Below are 16,050 nucleotides of genomic sequence, written 5' to 3'. Positions count from 1 at the left end.
CAGCCATGGAGCCTCAGGAATGTGGGAATCCAACCAAAGAGCTGCCAGCAAGCTTTCAAGGGGGTATTTTAGAAGACAAGACTAAAAAAAGAGGTTCCAAAGAGGGAAGTGAGTGACAAGAGAATGCTGAACCATCAGCCTTCTGCCCAAACCTGAGCTGGGTGTCACTGCTCAGCCACCTGGCTTCTCTCTGGCTGCTCACAAATTTGAGGTCTCACCTCGTGGCTCAGTAAGTCTGTCAAGCTTTGAGATGGCCAGAGGCCTATTTAAAGCTTCAGGGTGGGACACAATGCTCATTAATCACTCCAGGCATTTGTGGGAGAGTATGAAGGAAGTTCCCCTGACCTGACCAATTCCAACTGCTCTGAAGGGAAAATTCAGAGTCTTCCTGGAAACTCCCAGACTCTCCCCACTGGCAAATCTGCTTCAGGTCGCTCTGTGTTGCCCTGGGTCAGTCTCAGATAGCTCCATGAACAGCCCCAGAGCACACAGGCTGCAATTCCAGCCTCCAGCAGACTCCTGGAGCTTGTGCTGAACGGCCTGGGTTTGGAGTCCATCCCTGTGGGCAATGTCTGAGCTCTCCCCTGTGAACTCCCTGGCTGCATCTGTGTGGTCTGCAATCAGCCCTTTGCTCACTGAGGGCACAAAAGCCCAGTCAGAGCTGAAAGGATTCAGATGGCACAAAGCCCCTTCCACAGTGCCAAAGACAAGGCAGAAACGAGCACACACAAGAAGAGCATCCTGCAGCCACGTTTTCCTCAAATCCCTTCTTCAGAGCACATCAAAGAGGATCCCCCTCCCCACACATTTTCCCTGTTGAGGTTTGCAAGCAGGCTATGCCAGGGACAGATTGAATTATCAGTTTCTTACCTTTATCTGTTTCATTCTTCAGTTTCTTGCCACTGCTCTTCTGGATCCCCTCATTCACATTGTGTTTTACAACTTCAACCGGCTCACGCTTTTCCAAAGTGCCTGAGTCAGAATTATCCATCAAAGGAATATAAGTAGTTGCTTGAATAAGAGGTTCATCCACCAAAACTGTAATCATAAGTCCATAGGATGGGTTAAAGCTTTGTAATAATTGACACCAATAGTTTTAGAAAAGGTGCCTAACATATTAAGAGATGAATTAAAGCATCTCTAATCTCAGTAGTTAGTTATACTCTCTGTTTCTATTATCCTTCACAGTTTAACTCATTAAAGCTCTTCAGGTAAGTCCATTAAATAAAGGTCTCTAATGCATAGTAATTTAATAGCTTCAATTAAATTTCTACTTCCAAAGCTGCCTTTTAGCATTTTAACAAGAAGAGAAGAACCTTTACATTTTGACTTTCATTTCACTTTAGTAAGAAAGTTGCACACAGCATCAATGAGACTGTTTTAGTTGTGGCTGTGCAGGAAACCATTCAGCATCCCTAAAGTATGAGCAAAGTCTTTTGTCCCTATTCTGTTAAAAGCCAGCATTTTCAGGGATTACATCACCTGTGAACTCAGCCACTTAGGCAGCACATGCAGCAGGGACAGCAATCAAGCTTATTTTGCATGCAGACTCTGCTGCACCTAATGAAGATCTCTCATCTGTCAGAGCAGGCTTTGGGCACCATTAACATGCAGAGAGGTACCCAGGGATATCTCTCTGACCCCAGCTCTGCATTCCCACACCACTGCATCACTGTGGCAAGGAGCAGCCTTTGTCCAAAGAGCTCTTCAGCAGAGACAAACACAGGCAAGGGGAGAGCAGCAGTGACAGACCTGGGGCAACAGGCACAGCCAGAGCTGCAGCTGCTGCTTGCTCAGCTCCTGCTCCACTGGAAGATGCCAGAGGTTGTGCACAGAGCCATGGCCCAGCAGGAAAATCACTGCCCCAGCCAGCCCAGACTGCAGGGCTGATGGACAACAGATGCCAGGCAGTAGCAGAGAGAGGAGAACTGACTGGGATGCAGGGTTTAGGGCATCAGTGCAAAACAAACATGCACTCCTGGCTGCCGGAGAGCCAGTTATAAAACACTCTTAAATTCTGGCTGCTTGTAAAAGGAGCAGAATAGGCCAGATGGACCTTTTTGTGTCACCTGGTAGAGTCTTTCCACTTAAGCAGCCAGCAAACACCTGCAGGTACACTGCAGGCTCAGAAGAGAGCTCTCCTCTAGCAGAAACAACCCTCAGCTAATCCAGTTGCTCTCCTCGTATTTTCCCTTCCTCTCCTTATTAACTTCCCCTCCTTTCAAAACTTTTTTCATATCAATGAGACATTTTGCAGTATGAAATCCCCACAGTAATGTCTTGGCTAATCCTGACATCCACCACAGCTCATTTTTGCTCCGTCATTTTGGAGAGGTGGCTTGAAAATAGAACAGTTTGCATTCAAATAATGCATGAGCTATTCCACTGTAGCACTGGCAGCTCAGCTTTACTGCTGGCTGAGCTAGTACTGACATTTATTTGCCAGGTGAAGATAAGTTTGTGGACAAATTTGTGGACCCTCAAAAAATGCAAAGCACCCGTTTCCATCAAGAAAAGCACAAGAACATCCATAAAAGGTGATCCCACCCTAGGTTCCCCATCAGTAGTTTCTTCCAGAAATCATTTGGAAGTTTTTCATTTATACAGGAACCCTACACTGCTTGGAACCTCATCCTGGTCTGACCAGGAGCACAACAGAACAAGACCCTGATAATCTGACCAAAATATACAGGGAACAGTGAGCAACAGTGTCTACTCCAGGAGCAGCCCAGCAGCTTCCAACTTCAGAGCTGCCCCAGCAGAGAAGAGTCTGGAGAAGCTAACAAGGTGGCCCCACAGAACTTCATGGTCACACTGTGTCCAAAAGCCAGACACAACAGCACTCATTGTAAAAAATTAAAAAAAAAAAAAAGAAAGAAACACACAGAGGCACAGTGAGCCAAGAGGACACAAGAAGCAGCATCTTGGCAGAGAACAAGGGATGACGAACAGTGAAGGCCTTGACAGCAAAGATGAACAGTTTATGTTGGAGCAAGAGCCAGCCAACAAAAGGACAATAAGAGAGGAATGTGGTCAAAGCAACTGGCTGAAAAAACTGCAATCTTGTTTGGGGCAGATGCAGCAGCTCCAGACATGCCTTGCTCAGAGCAACTTAGAGCCTGCTCAGCTTCTACTCCAAGTCTACACATTGCTCCTCATTCAAGGGTGGATGTTTGGATCAAAGAGAGCTCAGAAAGGTTCAAACATTTATTATCCAGTGCTCCGTGGTACCATGTGTTCATAAAACTTAATAGGAATTTTAAACAGGAATTTAATAGGAATTTGAAATTTTTAACAGGCTCAGAAATCTTTCCTACCTGGAATTCCTGGTTTTTCAAACCAAAGGAATTATTATTATTATTATTATTATTATTATTATTATTATTATTATTATTGTTCTACAAGTGCCTTTTTCAAAGCAAGAGAAACTAAAGCATGGATGGCAAAAGGTTTAACAGTCAGGTTTATCTTAACAAAGCCACAGACTGAATTCTCACCATTATCAACTTTCTGCTTCTTTGCAGAGACTTTCTTCTTGCCCGACACATTTTCTTGCTTTACCTCCTGGTGGAGCAGCACTGGTTCTTGCTTTTTGGCAGGAGGCACAACAGAATCAGTCTTACTATCTTGATCATCTGCAACAGACAAGACAATATGCTCTCCTGTATATTCTCAGCATTACTTTTAAATCAGTGAATCTGTAACAACCAAAGTCTCCACTCCCAGGAAAACAAACTCACATCTTTTAAATCAGAGCACAAATTTATCTATACATACACACACACACACAGACTCACACACACACACACAATTCCCAACTCAGGTGAGACCCCAAAGCAACAGGAAGGTTTAGCAGAGTCAAGAGCCACAACACCCAGTGATTTTTAAGACAGAAATCTCATGTGCAAGCAGAACACATGGCAAGGCAAGGAACAGTTTAACAACTCCAATTTAGATTTCACTGTGACAGAGCAGACAGCACACGTTACCCATATTAGCTTCTTATTTAGAAATGTACTTTTCCCCTCCACGAACCCACTTGGGCACTTAAAACACACAAACCCAATAGCTACTGGGACTGTGAGAAGCAGAAAATAAGTGTTTCCCATTAGGGAACTGTTCTTTTTAAAAGCAGCTTCTAGTGAGAAATTCTTCTTTCCTTTTGGACAGCCTGTGCTATATTAAGATTCTTGTCAGAGCTGACACACACAGCACAGGGCTCTGGTGTCAGCTCCTGGAATCAAGGAGAAGAGTTCGTTGTGGCTGCCCTCAGAACTGTGCTTGCAGACCACATTTCAACTGTGCCACAGAGATTTTAGGAGAACACCCACAAACAAGATTGGATATTTTCTATGTTGGTAGTAGGTGGACTTTTTTTTCTCCTTTTTTTTTTTTCAGAATAAGAAAAAATCTACCACATCAAGCAGCAATGTCATTCTTTTTCCTCACTCCCTGTGCAAACCTTCTGTGCCTGCATCTCACAAGGGGATCTGCAAATATTTTGGGTTTCATTTATTTCTAGAACTGGGTATTTTTATTCTTTCTTAACTTCTATTCCTAGTCAAGACAACCACTCTGAGACATGTCAGCTGCTGAGGATATGGTCAAGATAGTCAGAAGTGATTCTGACAAGTTTTTTGGTCTGTTCTAGGTTGGATATTTCAGTTACAACAGCCAGACCAGTTTTAGCATCAGTTCCATTCAGTCATAGAGGTGTAGCAGGTGGGCAGCAATGAATCAACCACCAATCCATGAATCAGCCACCAAACACCTCTCTGTGCACTAAGCCTGCACTTAAACAGTGATTTATTTTAGTCTGCTATGAGGTTTCTCAAGATGCCCTCCCTTATCAGAGCAGCCACTCTTAGGACTCCACTTTTTCCCAGCCTGACTCAGAATGCACACAGCAAACATCTCCTGGCTTTTTCTCTCAGGTGATCAAATTTTTGATTGAGAGCAAAGCAGCCAAACCACAGAGGAAAGCAGAGGAACGAGCTACTCTGTTTCACTTCATCTTTAGAAGAAAGCAAAGACGGGGAGGAGGAAAACCAGAGCACTGCTGCCGGATGAAAAACAGGGAGGAAAACAAGCAATAGCTCATCAAAAAGGAGAAGGTTAGAAGGGAGCTTTGCCCCGTAGAGATCAGGCAGAACAGTTGTGAGAGACACTCTGTGGCCTTGCAAAGAGCAGAACACGGTTTTGGCGTTCTGTGCAAGAAGCATATGCAACGTCAGATACCCATTCCATTTTTCTGCTTCTTCTGCCCAGGCTTCTTCTTAGCTGCTGTTGGTTCAGATGGTGGAGTGGGCTGTTTTGTAACAGGGACTGGATCTACTTTCTTGCCTGAAGACTTGGATCCTTCCGAGTCCTTAGTTACGTGATCATCCTGGTTGGCCTTGTGCTTCTTCTCCTTCTTCTTGCGCTCCCTGACGCCGGCAGAGGTCTCAGTGACACCCGAGGGGACAGGAGTGACATGCTCTTCGTCCGTGCTCAGGGCATCAGAGAGCTTAAAGTCCCGAGGGGCACTTTCCGAGTCAGACTCGTGGATGTTGCCATTCTGAGCCTCTTTCTTCTTGTTCTTCTTCTTCTCGGTTTTCTTCTTGTCAGCCTTGGTAGGTGGGAATTTTAGGTCTCGTTTTTGTTTGGCGAGGACTTCATCGTATAAAGTCTCTTTCATGAAAAGCCAGAAGAAGAGGAAGATGACTGTAATAACCACAGAAGGAATGAGGATGATGAAGTAGGTAGACTCGTAAAACTCCATTGTGCTTTTTCTTAGCTATGACTTCTTAAAAAAACCTGTAAGAGAAAGGAAAAAAAAAATAAGAAAAATTAGGTTTTTAACAGGTTTTCCTCTCGGTGTTATTTCCTCCACCAATTATAATAATAAAAGAAGATTTCTCATTGTTAGAGTAGCCTCAAAGTAGCTTTAATAAAATTACAAAACTGCATCAGCCACAGAACAGCTTCTGGAATCATTTACCATTTCCCTCAAAGCTGTTGGCCTGGATAGGAAGAAGTGTACTTTGCCAAATTGCTGATCTAGGGAGAGAATAATTCCTTTCCCTTGCTTTTCTTCATCTTCCTCACTCTTCCTTCCCACATGACTTTATGAAAGTTAGAGCTTTTGATTTCAGAAATATATGAGACAGCATTTTCAGAGGCTGTGAAATAAGGACCAGCATACACAGAACACTTTTCTTTTTTTTCTCTTTTTTTTAATAAATCAAACATAATGAATTAGGGTTCTTATCTTGGCAAGTGGGAGTTAAATTTCAGCTTCCTTTTGTTCCCAGACTTATGACAGCTTCAGAAGTGGAATGAAGGGAAGACAGGAGAGAGCCCTGAATTTTAGTCAGCCATAAAGAAGCAGGTATTTTCAAAACTGCTTTTTGAAGTCTAAAACCCAGCTTCACACTCATGAAAATTCCATACATTTCTGGGAAAACAGGAAGATCTGTTACTTATTTTGAACATGTAATGGTATAAAACTTCCAGGGCACTTGCACAGACCAGATTATTCCAGGATAATTTGCTGAAAACAATATTTTTGTCCCAAACTTTTTTTTTTTTTAAGCAGGAACCACAGAGTTAAAAAAAGTCAAAATTACATTAAAAAACCTAACTCTGGGGTTAAGACAAGCCAGATTTTCCCACTTCACAACTGATTGCTATGAACAGACCTGGATTTTTGCAGGAAGAATCCAAATCTTCTCCAGACTGTTTGTTCCAAGGAAGAAAAAAAACCAACAATACACCACCAAATATTGGGAAAAAAATACAGATATAATCCCAACTAATTAGGCAAGTGCAATTCCCAATCCACCAACGCAGTTCAAAACCCAGCATGGGAAGCACTACTACAACTACATTTTCCTCTACACTAGAAAAAATGGCTCTTCAACTCAAGTGTCCCTTGGGATACCCATTCCCTTGGGAATGAAAGGCAAGGGATTTAACCCAGGTTGCTCAGAATATTTCCACTACTGCTTGGAAAATGAAAACAGATGAGCCTACCGAGGGCACAGGGAATAAAGTCCACGGAGAAGCTGCATGGTGCAGAGAGAGGAAAGACTCTCCTTGCCTCTGGGCAGAAGATTTACTGATTTCAAGTTGTTTTACCTCAATTCCTGACTGTTTTGGAAGCTGCTATCACAAACTGGCTTGTGCTATCCTGTCACACTGGAGAGAGCTCGGTGTGGAGTCTGGCTCTGGCTCAAGAGGGAATACTTGTTTTATAGAACAATTTCTGGACAGAGAGGAGTTACTGTGATAATATATTTGTACAGCGCATTGAGCAGCACAGAAAGCAAGGATTGGGAACTCTAATTTGGCTATTAAGTTATCCAAATAAAAGACTAACATTTCAATGCACTAATTATTCATCAGTTGTCTTAACGTGAAGTCTCCTCCCAGTTTGTATTTATTTTCTGCATGCACACAGCTCACTGAAAATTACAGGGTCTAAAATTACACCCAGCACAGAAAGTTTTGGAAGGGCTGGGAGGGATGGGAAGAAAAGCTTGTCTTTTGGGGAGAAAAAGCACAGATGCTCAAAACTAAGCTGGAGCTTTCAAAATGATTAATTACAGCTACTTGATAAACCCAGCTCCCTGCACTAAGTGATCTAATATTAGTCATCTCTTGAAGGAAGCAGAACTTGAAAATTCGTCTCAGCCAAAGTCAATATTGAATGCTTACGGGGGGAAAAGCTAATCCCCAAAGTAAATATGTAATTAAGCAGATTTTTTCACAAGCGTAATTAAGTTGATCATTGTAATACATTAGTGCAACAGTTACAATAGCCAAGGCCAGGGAGCCCAGCAGAGCCCAGCTGTGCCCTGCTGATGCCAGCAGCACACAGGGCAGCCATGAACTCATGGGATGGACAGTCACACCCTGTCAGAACTGCACGCTGCCCAGCATCTGCCAGCACATGCTCAGGTCAAACCACAGGCTCAGGGCAACATGTGCTGCTCCAGAGGTTCAAGGATTGAGGGTCAGGAGGGCATTACAGCCATCGAGGCAGGACATGCTCGGACAAAGGGATTGTTGCTCCGAGAGCAGAGCAGAGAGACACGTTTAAAAGCTTCAGCTGCTTCCAGAGGAGCCATAAATACATAATTACAACAGCTAGTCGGGGTGGGGAATGTGTGCTGGACTAGCCGAGGTGTGATCTCAGAGCTGGACAAGCAGTGAGAGCTCTGCTGAGCCTCTGTCCCCCTCCCTGCACTTCACCAAAAACTGCATCATCTCCTGGATCTGGAGCATGACACTGCAGGGATGAGGTCCAGAGCCTCTCCAGGCTCCAATCCTGCTCCTGTCCCCCTCCTGTTCATCAGGGTGAAGCCAAGCACACAAGCCCTTCCACCCCAAACACTAATCAGAGGCAGGTAGATCTGATCTCTGAGCTCTATACAAAAATCCAGTTTTTCACATGAAAGCAGGGTTCAAAAAAACCCCTAAACCTAAATAAAAGTCTCAGGGTGTAACTAGAATTGATTAAGCACACAGGAATGGCAAGCAAAAGCTCTGCTCTGATGGCCATACACTAATTTCTCATCTCAGCTCAGCAAGGGTATTTAAAACTCACTCTAGAAGGATCCCATTGCTGCTGGCTCTGTGCAGAATGACAAAATAACATCCATCACACCACCCCCTGTCAAAATGTCTTTATAAAGTGGCACCCTTGCCATGGGGTAAATTGGCAGTGTTTTGGCTCACACACAGCTTCCAGTTGTCCTCTGACAATCCACAATTACTAAAACAGTTCCATCATCCCCATTTATATTTCTGTATTACACTGACAAGCGATCTAGGAAAAAACAGAACCAATCTATAGGGGGGAAAATATTCTATGGCATGCAAAAAGAAACAGGATGAAGAAACTCATTCTAGTAAAGCAGAAAAAAGCAAATGCTACATTGATACACCTTCACCTACCAGCTCAACTGCTCCATTTAGGAGACACTCACATAAAAAAGCATTTCTCCCCCGGAAGTGCTGCAATGGGACTTTTACCACTTGCAGCTCACTCAGGGAACTCTCTGGGGCAGCTGCACCAGCTCCTCACCCACCCAAACCCACAATCCCAGCAAGGCACTCCCAGTGGCAATCACACTGCACACCCCCTCCCTACTGCCTACCAGAGGCACAGAGACTTTAGGTTCATTTAAATCTCAAGGTATTTGGTTAAATGCTCACCTTTCACTCGTATTTGGGATTCAACCTGCTCTCCAGCACGTTTCTTGGAGTCCAGCACCCGTGCCAGGCTCCCCCCTTGCAGACATGCTCCCGTAAGTTCCAGACCTCACAACATCCCTTTAGTCATTCTGAAAAAGGGGAACAAGCTGCATCTGTCCCAGGCCGTGCACAGACCCAGTTACTGTTCCCATCCTGCCTTTAACAAAAGAATTGCACTTTTGTTCCCTACACAGAGCCCGTGCCACAGAAAAATAACTATTTCTGAACTCCAGCGCGCTATTACTGCTTGCACCTGACTTCCCCTGCCAGTTGATGCTGCCCTGGATTTTCTAACCCACCCTCTGCCTTTTTGAATTTAAATCTCAAGTTTCGCCCTGCGCAGATACGCATTTCACAGGATATTCATTCAGTTTAGGTCCAGGGGATTAACTTACTTGCGAAGATAGAAATAAATTATAGCTCCATCTGGCTAATGAGTCACTCATAGCTTAGCCCCAGCACATGAGAAGTACAGCTTCTATAAATGCTTGGGTCCCAAAATGCACATAATCTTCAGGGATTTGTGCCTCTTTGAAAAACTAACATTAAAGGGGGGAAATACAGGTACCAAGGTGCCTTTCTTTAAATACTAAGCAGTTTAAGAGATACCATGTACTATTTAGCTAAGCTAACAGCTCCTTTAATTGGGATATTTTCCTGGGATTTTCTCAAGCTGGCAAGCAGACTCATATCCAACAGTCACTAGGAACCCAGCAAGAAGTCCCAGAGCAGTATCTGGATTCAATAAATTCCTCAAACAGATAACACTATTTTTGTTCTCCCTAATCTGCACACAGTTTGGAACACACTCCATTATCAGCCAGCTGCAAAGAGGATCCTCTGGAAAACAGCTTCACTCCCAAGCTCATCCTCCCCCAGAGCTTTACAGGAGAGGATGCCCAGCAGCTTGGGCAACTAAACCTAGATCTGCCAAGGGCAAAGTACAAAATTAACAAGAAGTTCAGCCACTCCATGCCTATTCCACGTTCACACAGCAGGAGCAACCAGCTCTCAGTATTACCTGACTGAAGTGCTGCTGGGCTCAAGCTCTGCTAAAGGGGGATGCCTGACAAACCTCAGGGTAGTTCATTTAACATCAGTGTTGGTTCAGTATATGGGAAAACTGCAGAATTATGGCTTAGGTTGGTTTAGTTTGGGAGTTTTTTAAACAGCACTGTGTGTTGCTGAAGAAGCAAGATGGGTTTTTCATGCCCCAAGACAAGACACAAAAGAGAGCAGAGCTGCTGCGATGTGACACAAAGGAGCTGTTGGAACAGGCAGGGATTTTAGCCCATCAAACTTGTTTGAGTTCATTAACACCTGGATAACTCCAGCAAGTTAGGAAGGAGCCCTTGCTGACCTCAGCCTTCCCAAAAACAAGCAGTCCAGAGAACACCAGCAAGGAGCTGACTGCACCTGAGCAGTTTTTTACACAGGAGAATAAGGAATTGCACATAAACCTCACCTGACACCTACATAAGGAAAAGGCACAGCTTCCAGTAAGATCACACACAATCTTCTCAGGGGTCACTTTTAAAACTGCACAGTTTAAAGCCATGCACGAGGCACCCACCACCCAAAAAAGCTGAAGGTCTAAATGGACCTGTGAGTTTTGATCCCAATGGCAAAATCAGAAGATTACAGAAGGGAGTCCTAGAATATCCTGAGCTGGCAGGACCCACAAGGATCAGAGTCCAACCCCTGGCCCTGCACAGACATCACAACAATCCCACCCTGGGCATCCCTGAGAGCATTGTCCAAACACTCCTGGAGCTCTGGCAGCCTGGGAGCTGTGCCCATTCCCTGGGGAGCCTGGGCAGTGCCAGCACCCTCTGGATAAAGAACCTTTCCCTAATATCCAACCTAAACCTCCCCTAACACAACTTCGTTTCCCTCAGGTTGTGTCACTGGTCACCAGGGAGAAGAGATCAGCATCTGCCCCTCCCTTCCCCCTGTGAGGAGGCTGCAGACCAGGATGAAGTCTGTCCTCAGTCTCCTCCACTCCAGGCTGAACAAGCCAAGTGACCTCAGCCACTTCTTGCATGGCTTCCCCTCTAGACCCTTCACCACTTCCATGGCCCTCCTCTGGACACTCTCCAACACCTTTATAACCTCCTTATATTGTGGCACCCAAAGCTGCACACATTAATCAAGGTAAAATTTAACCTACATGTTTGTATTCTTTTTACATTCTAGTTTTATATCTGTATTTCCATGCTCTGTTTATACCAATCCTCCCAAACCCAAGACTTTGTGTTGTGGGGGGAGGAGAAATAATAAACAGCATTTCAAGCGCTGAGTTTTTCATTTCAATACTTGCCCCGACAGCATGATTTGTGCAGCCACAAGAGAAAGCTGCAGACACTCAAAACCACCAACTGAGCCATTCAGGTATGAAAACCACTCTTCCCAGGAAGGAGACCTGTCCAAGGGAAGCTCAGCAGTGCTTGACACCCCCTCCAAGGTGCTGACAGCAAGAGCAGAGCGAAACTTGTCAATAAATCTTGCTCTCCACTTTATTTCACTGATACAATTAAGCCATTTGCAGAGCACAAGCTCAGTGCTTCAAATACCCTCTAGGTAAATATTTTCCATTCCAAACATGCCGCTGTTTGTACCATCTGTTGGGCTCTGTCTGCTCTCAGTCGCTTGATGTTAGTTAACAGAGACAAGCTCTTTATTAAATTCCAGAAAGAGTAGCTTTGCTCCAACAAAAGCCTTTACTTTCAGAGGGTTTTTTTAATACAGCTTCAGAGCCAACACCCGACAAAGTGCAGCAGCATTGCCCAGAGGAAGCTGGGAGCACAATAAGGCTGCACAACCTTGCCACCAGTACCCAGCAGATGTCCTTGATCTTGTCCCAGCGCCGGCAGCGGGGAGCACCCAGGTACCTCCTGCAAGAGGTTTCCACCACAGCCCGGCTGCTCAGGCAAGTTCCTGCAAGATAAGGCAGGGCAGGGATTCACCAGGCTGCAGCTGACGCCCTGAAACCACCTGGGCTGTAGGATAAAGCCCAGAACTGGAATTAGCAGCAGTGAAAGTGGAGCAAGCAAGCTCGCGTTTAGCCAGGGATAAACGCACACACACCTGCTGTTGGCACTGAGAGAGGAAAACCACGCTCTGCACTCCTGCCGGGGACCTCACCCAAATATCCCGAAACAGCACAGACCCTGTCACAGCAGCACCCCACAGGGCTCACCAAAACATGGCCAGAAATACACTGATACCAGCAATAGTGTGGCAGCAGGACAGGGCAGTTATTGTCTCCTGTGCTGGGCATTGCTGGGGAACCTCCAGTCCTGGGGGCACTTTTGGGGCCATCACCACAAGAAAGATGCTGAGGGGCTGGAGAGTGTCCAGAGAAGGGAATGGAGCTGGGGAAGGGCTTGGAGCACCAGGGACAGCTGAGGGAGCTCAGCCTGGAGAAAAGGAGGCTCACGGGGGACCATCTGGCTCTGCACAATTTCCTGACAGAATTGTACAGCCAGGGGGAATCGAGCTCTGCTCCAAGGTAACAACTGACAGGACAAGAATAAACAGCCTCAAGTTGCACCAGGAGAAGTTTATTTTGGATATTCGGGAAAATTTCTTCATTAAAAGGGTGGGCAGGCATTAGCACAGGCTGGGCAGGGCAGTGGTGCATCCCCATCCCTGGAGGGATTTAAAAGCTGTGTGGATGTGGCACTTGGGGACATGGGTTAGTGGTGGCCTTGGCAGTGCTGAGGGAGTGATTAGACTTGATCTTACAGGGCTCTTCCAACCTAAAGGAGTCTTTATTGTCCAGCATAGGAAATTCTTAGGAAACCAAAACATTTCTTGCAGTATTTGTGAGGAGATGTTATTTGGGATAAAAGCCAGCATGCGTCGGGACAAGTGGAAAATGTCCTTGGCTCCACCAGATTCCAGAAATTGCAGGTTTCCCCTTTAAACCACTAGCAGCTAACATACACACATACCTATTATCTCCATAGTCAGAAGATAATTTGTTATCTTTATGCTACCTTTTTCCAAAGTGCTTGTAAAGAATCAAAGGCTTCTTTCTTCCAGCAGGAATTACTCAGCAAGTCTGCATCTTCCCATCGCTACTTCCAAGGAGTCCCTGAGGCTTCCCCAGCTCCTTCCTTCACACATTCATGTACAGACAAGCTCTGCCCACACCACCATGAACTATTTGAGAGGCATTTAAACAACTGAGCAGCTAGCTCAGGCTTTTGGGTAAGCATTTCCCCTTTCCCAGCTCTCCACGCAGACAGGGACCAGATCAGACATTTGCTCTTCAATCACCACCCGCTTGCTTCCGTGCACAGCCAACTGGGAAGTGGTACTTCTCAAAATAGGAAGGCATAAAAAAAGATCACAGAATTTTCTCAAAATAATATTGCAAATAAGAGCCAAATCTGGCAGACTTATGGCCAAAGCTGAGTTTAGGTTCCCAGTCTGAGCAGCAGTTCCTTATGTCGTGTAGGTTTTGAGCATCAAGGGATCTCCTGCACCATGAACCCATCCAGAAGCACGAGCCAGGTACAGATTCGAGCCACAGCTCTTGGGTCAGCCAGGCAAAAGCATTAAACACACACAACCACACCTGAAATCTGCTTCTACCCAGCACAGAAGCAGATTCTTCTGGGCCACACCTGGTTTTATTTCAATTAGCTGTCTGGGAAGTTCACAGGGCTTTGTACAAGCCAGGTTGCTGTGACACTCCACAGCAGCTCAGCTTTACCACACACAAAAGCCATTTACACAGGTTTAAAGCTGCTGTGCACCTCAACAAAGGCCTTAAGACAGCTGTTGTGGTCTAGTGTATAAATAATCTTCACCTCAGACCCACAGGAAGCCTCAGGGAGCAGCTACTGGCCCCTAAAAAGCCAGGGGCAAGTACAATGCAGGTCTGAGCCCAGCTGGGTTTGCTCACTGTAACACAGCTTAATCCCTTTCTGACGCAGGAGTAAGTTGCATTAGTGTAAGTATGTTCATTCTGCACCTACCCCTGCCATGCTCTAGTACTTTAACTCAATTAAAACAAGGTTTGCAGCACCCATGGGAATGATGCAGTTGACCACCCTATGGTCACAAATGAGGCTGAGCCCCAAATTCCAAGTAAAAAAAAAAAAAAAAAAATTTAAGGTTGCTACAACCCTTTCATCTCCTTACACCCAATTCCAAGCACGAAAGGAAATTCCTGGCTGTGAGGGTGGTGAGGCTCTGGCACAGGGTGCCCAGAGAAGCTGTGGCTGCCCCTGGATCCCTGGAAGTGTCCAAGGCCAGGTTGGATGAGCCTTGGAGAAACCTGGGATAGTGGAAGGTGTCCCTGCCCATGGCAGGGGCTGGACACAAGATGGTCTTTAAAGTCCCTTCCAAACCCAAATAATTTTGTGATTCTCTAACAGAGGAAAGCAGGTATGAGCAGTAGCTTCTCAGTACTCAAATTCCTCTCATACCTTCACAGCAATCTGCAAAGAGAAAACAGCTGGAATGAAACATTTTCCCTGAGTGTATATAGCAAATATAACTATACAAATATATATTCCTGTACTATGAATTCTTGTTTATATTTTAAAAAATAAATGTAAAATAAGAGGAGGCAGAAACAAAAGAAGCAAAGGCCTTTGGTCCACCTTTTTTTTTTTTTTGCCTTAGCAGATTTTGTGGAAGTATGAATGGCATCCAAGTACTGGGAAACTAATGCTCATTCAAAAAACCACCCCAGGTTTTTATATACAACAGCAGCAAAGAGTCAAGGCAAAGACCTGCCTGTGCATCCCAGGAGAGGTAAGATCTCCTCCCTGTGAGTTCTGCACAGCCCCAGCTGCAGTGCTTTTCCCTCGGGCTGTGCGGCAGGAGCAGCTCTGCTGCCCAAGCCTCACCTCCCAGGGCAGGCACAAGCTGTCTTGAGTCTGAATCCAGGGCACAGCAGACGCCCTCGGCGCCAGGGTGACAGGAGAACCACGACAGATTGCTAAAGAGCATGGCATGTTGTTTATGGGTTGTGTTCCTCAGTTATGTCCAAACTTTAGAAGAGATCAGTCGTAATTTATTGCTCGATTCGCCAGATTTCTACTCAGCTTTGCCCTAAACCATACTCATCAAACAGCTTTTTAGCCTATTCACTTGAATTCCTCCATCCACACAAGAACATTTTAAACCTACCACTTGTTCTGCAGCTCTTCAGACCGCCTGGTGCTAAAGCTTTTCTCCCAAATTTCTCACTAAAGCAGCCGCAGCAGTGGAGAAGCAAAAAATAATCAACCTTGAAGGGTGAGCAAGTCACTCAGAGCAACTTTAGCAGGTCCTTGTACTTGGATTTAATAACCTTTGTACCTCCACACCCTGAGGGTGCAGAAGCTGCCAGAACTACCCCACAGCTGAGCCATGCACAGCCCAACAGTGTCACACTGCTGCTTTCACCAAGTTGCCACCCACACTAAACGAGGTCACACAGGAACTCAGGGAAGGGGGAATGTGTGCATGGAGGTGATGGCACAGAAGGAAGGCAAGAAACCTCAAAATAAATGAATTTAGAAAATTTCTGACAGCAATGTATCACCAAAGGTTTTCTTGCAAGAATATATATTAAATTCATGGTAAGAATATTAATCTTGCTCATATTAGAATTTCTTTCCACTACAAAAACAAATCAGGCAAAGATATTCGTAGTCTAAGCACCATAAAAGTGACTTTATCCAGATGTATTTTTAAATGTATATTTAAGGCATGAGAACAGAATTCTTCTGCCAACAAAGACAGGTATCAACCCAAGAGAATCTTATTTAGCTTCAGACTTCTTAGGCAGACAAGATTTCACTCAAG

General features: G+C 45.1%; 1 protein-coding gene across 4 annotated transcripts in view; it reads right to left on the bottom strand.

The window, feature by feature from the left end:
* KTN1 (kinectin 1) overlaps positions 1-16,050 on the bottom strand; it is a 75,650-nt gene that overhangs the window by 47,012 nt on the left and 12,588 nt on the right. For all 4 annotated transcript variants that reach the window (XM_085061003.1, XM_085061005.1, XM_085061006.1 and 1 more), the window contains exons 2-4: positions 5,239-5,796; positions 3,498-3,635; positions 871-1,038 (exon numbers count right to left, since the gene is read on the bottom strand). In XM_085061003.1, the coding sequence (XP_084917129.1) occupies positions 871-1,038; positions 3,498-3,635; positions 5,239-5,761 (829 nt within the window). In that variant the 5' untranslated portion in view covers positions 5,762-5,796. The remainder of the gene's footprint in view (positions 1-870; positions 1,039-3,497; positions 3,636-5,238; positions 5,797-16,050) is intronic.

The sequence above is a fragment of the Lichenostomus cassidix genome, chromosome 5 (genome assembly GCF_008360975.1).
Source record: "Lichenostomus cassidix isolate B80296 chromosome 5, HeHo_3.0, whole genome shotgun sequence".
NCBI lineage: Eukaryota > Metazoa > Chordata > Aves > Passeriformes > Meliphagidae > Lichenostomus > Lichenostomus cassidix.
This window is presented reverse-complemented; position numbering and strand designations above follow the sequence as displayed.